This window comes from Sesamum indicum, linkage group LG3, assembly GCF_000512975.1.
Source record: "Sesamum indicum cultivar Zhongzhi No. 13 linkage group LG3, S_indicum_v1.0, whole genome shotgun sequence".
Lineage (NCBI taxonomy): Eukaryota > Viridiplantae > Streptophyta > Magnoliopsida > Lamiales > Pedaliaceae > Sesamum > Sesamum indicum.
Window position 1 is genome coordinate 5,957,910 of NC_026147.1, and position 3,258 is coordinate 5,961,167.

Here is a 3,258-nt window from a genome sequence, read left to right on the forward strand (position 1 = left end):
TGTAATTTTTGAAATCACAGAAAAAATCTAGGTGTAATTACACCAAACTGAGGAAATGTGAGTGCAATTATCCTAATTTTTTAAATATTATATTTATATCTCTAATAGATAATTTAAAAAAAATTAACTATAATTTTTTTTTGTTTTTACAGAAGTTGCTTTATGATATTTTAATACTACTACACCAATTCTTTTTTATTTTGTTTTTTATAAAATATCATTTATTAATGTATATATTTTATTTTTATTTTATAGAAAGAAAAATTATTTGGCACGGCAGTTATTTTTAAAACTGTGACAAACTGACATCTCATTTTAGTGCTAGATTTCAAATAAGAGTTGAAATCCCCAAACCCCCAAATCCAAAACCCTCTCCGCCAATCTTCCCGCCCGCACTACTCCACTTGCAGCTCCCTACAATGTCCATCTCCGCCGCCATCGAACGAACTCTATTCAAAGACAAAGACGGCGGAGGCGGAGGCGGAGGATTCCACACTACCATCATCAAGCACCGCTTCTTAAGCTTCTTAATTTGGCAATCCCTCCAATCGACCTTCCTACTTTTCCTCTCAAAACCCCTTTTCCTTTCTCCCTTTACTACAAACCCTTTTCGTCCCACTTTCCTATCCCTCGTCTTCTTCCTTTCCTTCCATTTCTCCCTCCTTCTCTTCTCCATTTCCCTCTTCTTCATCTCCTCCCCCCATCCCTTGCCTTTCGCTTCCCCTTTTGAAATATCCCTTTCGTTTATTCGCCTAATTTTGGTATCTGGAGGTGACCAGTGTGTGTTGAGGAGGAGGGTCAGAGTTTCGTTGACCTTCGTGTTGTTTGTAAGCCTTTGTGCTGTGGCAGGGGCGGTATCGGTCATTTGTGTGTGCTGGGGCTGTGACCTTTATTATAACGTCGAGTTGAGGTCAAAAAGAGATGTTGCGTTCGGGATTTTGGGATTTAGGGGCTTCGTCATCGGTTTGTTTTACGGGTTGCATTATGTATACAGGCAGCGATGGGTCCTGCGGTTTCCGATTATTCAGGTGATTCGAGTTTTAGTTTTTCTGAGTTCATTAGTATTTAGTGATCAACTTTTGTTGACGGGTTACTATTATAACGTGGTAATATTGATTAGTGGAAACCATTCTTTTATGTGGTCATCATATCTTTTGTGGAAAAAGAAGAATTGTTTTACGCGTATCATTAAACACATTTTATTTCTATTGGATGAATATAGGGAAAATGTGCTTTGCAAGTGATATGTTTATCTGGGTGTAAATGTTCTGCAAAAATGTAATCTGGTGTTTCTATAAAGTAAGACAATAATGTAGGTAGAAAGTTCCAAGTAAATGAGAGGTGAAGTTTGGTTCGGAGAATGGATAAGGGAGAACCTCACATACATGGGTCTTGATTACATGAATCATAATAATTCATGGTATTGTAATTAATACATTGAAATTCAGGGTTATCGCATCTTTCATCATTAGAACCATGGGAAAAGAAAATCTCGGAGAATCACTCCTATGTAACACCAACTAATTGAGACTATCAGTAAAAGCAGTTCTGCATAACTTCATTTTATGAATAAGAGAAGTATTTGAATTGAGTGAAATGAAAAAAGGAAAAAAAATAAAGACTTCATTATTTGCAAACACAGAATTAATAATTTTAGTGAATCGCTTCTGGAGTCTGGACTTATCAGATGAGATTGTTGTTTTCATTGTGATTCATTTTGAATTATTACAAACTATGGTTGGGTTTGGTTTCATCTGATCCACTGACCCAACTTAATTGTATCAACAGCGCCCTCCTTTCTTCAGCTTCAAGATGGGGCTTCCCTTATCTGTTGGGCAGGCTTTAAAGTTTTCTGCTGTTGGTTGTGCAATATCAGGAGTACTAGCTTTTTTCCTGCCTACTGAATACAGAAGTCAAGGTTCAGTTGGGAAGTTCATTGCTGAGCAGATCATTTCCTATATTGGGAGTTTTGTAGTAGTTCTTTGTTGGGAATTGAGCCATCACTTACACCAGGTTTATTTTTCTACTAGATTTTTCTTCTATTCCTGTTTAAAACATTTAAGTATGCAAAGTCTTCTTCTCTCCCAACATGATCATATTGTGTACATATGATTCTAATTAGTCCATAAACACTTGAAAGACTACTGTGGTTCTGTAGGTGCTACATACTAAGAGGTTTGTATTTGCACCCCACAAAGGATCAGCAGCTGCAGAAACAAATCCAAGTGAGCCACTTCTAGCCACCCTAGAGGAAAGCACACCAAAGTCGCTTTTGCAATACCTTGCTTACCTAGATCTCTGTATGGTGTGCGAAAACAATGTTGATACATGGCGGCGAGCAGCATTCTTTGAGGAGACTGGTGAGACGTATAGAAGAGTTATAGCTTCATGCCTGCGGCCTCTGGACCAGTTTACTCAAAAACTAGCTGAAGGTCTAGAGAGCTCTTCAGCTGAAAAGCCATTGCAATTAGCTGATCAGTTAAGTGCACCTACAGATCGGCTTGCAGTTTTGAAACTCTATGAATCATTTCATGACTTCCAGGTATGATATAAGTGTTCAGGATCCTGCTCATTTGTTTCGGGAATTGATAATTTATTCTAAGTTCTGATTCATAGATATTTGACTTCTTTCTGTTATAACTAAGTTTAGTTTATCAACTCTCAAACCTAGTGCTCAGTAGTCAGTTCACATTTTTAGTTTCTTGGCTCTACATTTCATTTTGTTCATGCGAATTTTACAGTAAAGTTTCAGCTAACATGAGAAGTGGCAAAAGACCAATTGCAAACTACTTAATGATCCTTTAAAACTGAGCAACTTTTGTTGGTCATGTTCAATTTACTTAGAGGTTGGGTTGGTGGCTTAGTAATTCTGAAATCGTATTCCATCGCAATTCAACTTATTTATAGTTGCAACTCAAATAAATGATAAATAAGTAAAAAATGAATGGTTATCTCTAATTTTAGTTTGAAGCAATTATAGAAAGAAAGTTATAAAAATCAGAATTCAGATAGAGGAATTTAATCCTGAAAAGATTGAACCATCACTTGCAACCATATGCAGAATAGGAGTATTGTACTCTTTTCAGCCTGTGACACAATCACTGGAGCAGCATTCCTTTTTTGCTTTTGCCATAATGGTGTATATTTTAAGTGTCACTAAAACATTTCAGGCTAATTCAAAGAGGACGCCCCAGATTTACATGCTTATTTATTGATACTATGTGTATGCCTTTAGATCTTGTGTGTTGAAGTCCTGCT

At 36.7% G+C, this 3,258-nt stretch overlaps 1 protein-coding gene across 1 annotated transcript in view; it reads left to right on the forward strand.

The window, feature by feature from the left end:
* The window catches only part of LOC105157345, a 3,951-nt gene continuing 1,005 nt past the window's right edge, over positions 313 to 3,258 (forward strand). The window contains exons 1-3 of the mRNA XM_011073748.2: positions 313 to 1,028; positions 1,789 to 2,013; positions 2,159 to 2,542. Of these exons, the coding sequence (XP_011072050.1) occupies positions 420 to 1,028; positions 1,789 to 2,013; positions 2,159 to 2,542 (1,218 nt within the window). The 5' untranslated portion in view covers positions 313 to 419. The remainder of the gene's footprint in view (positions 1,029 to 1,788; positions 2,014 to 2,158; positions 2,543 to 3,258) is intronic.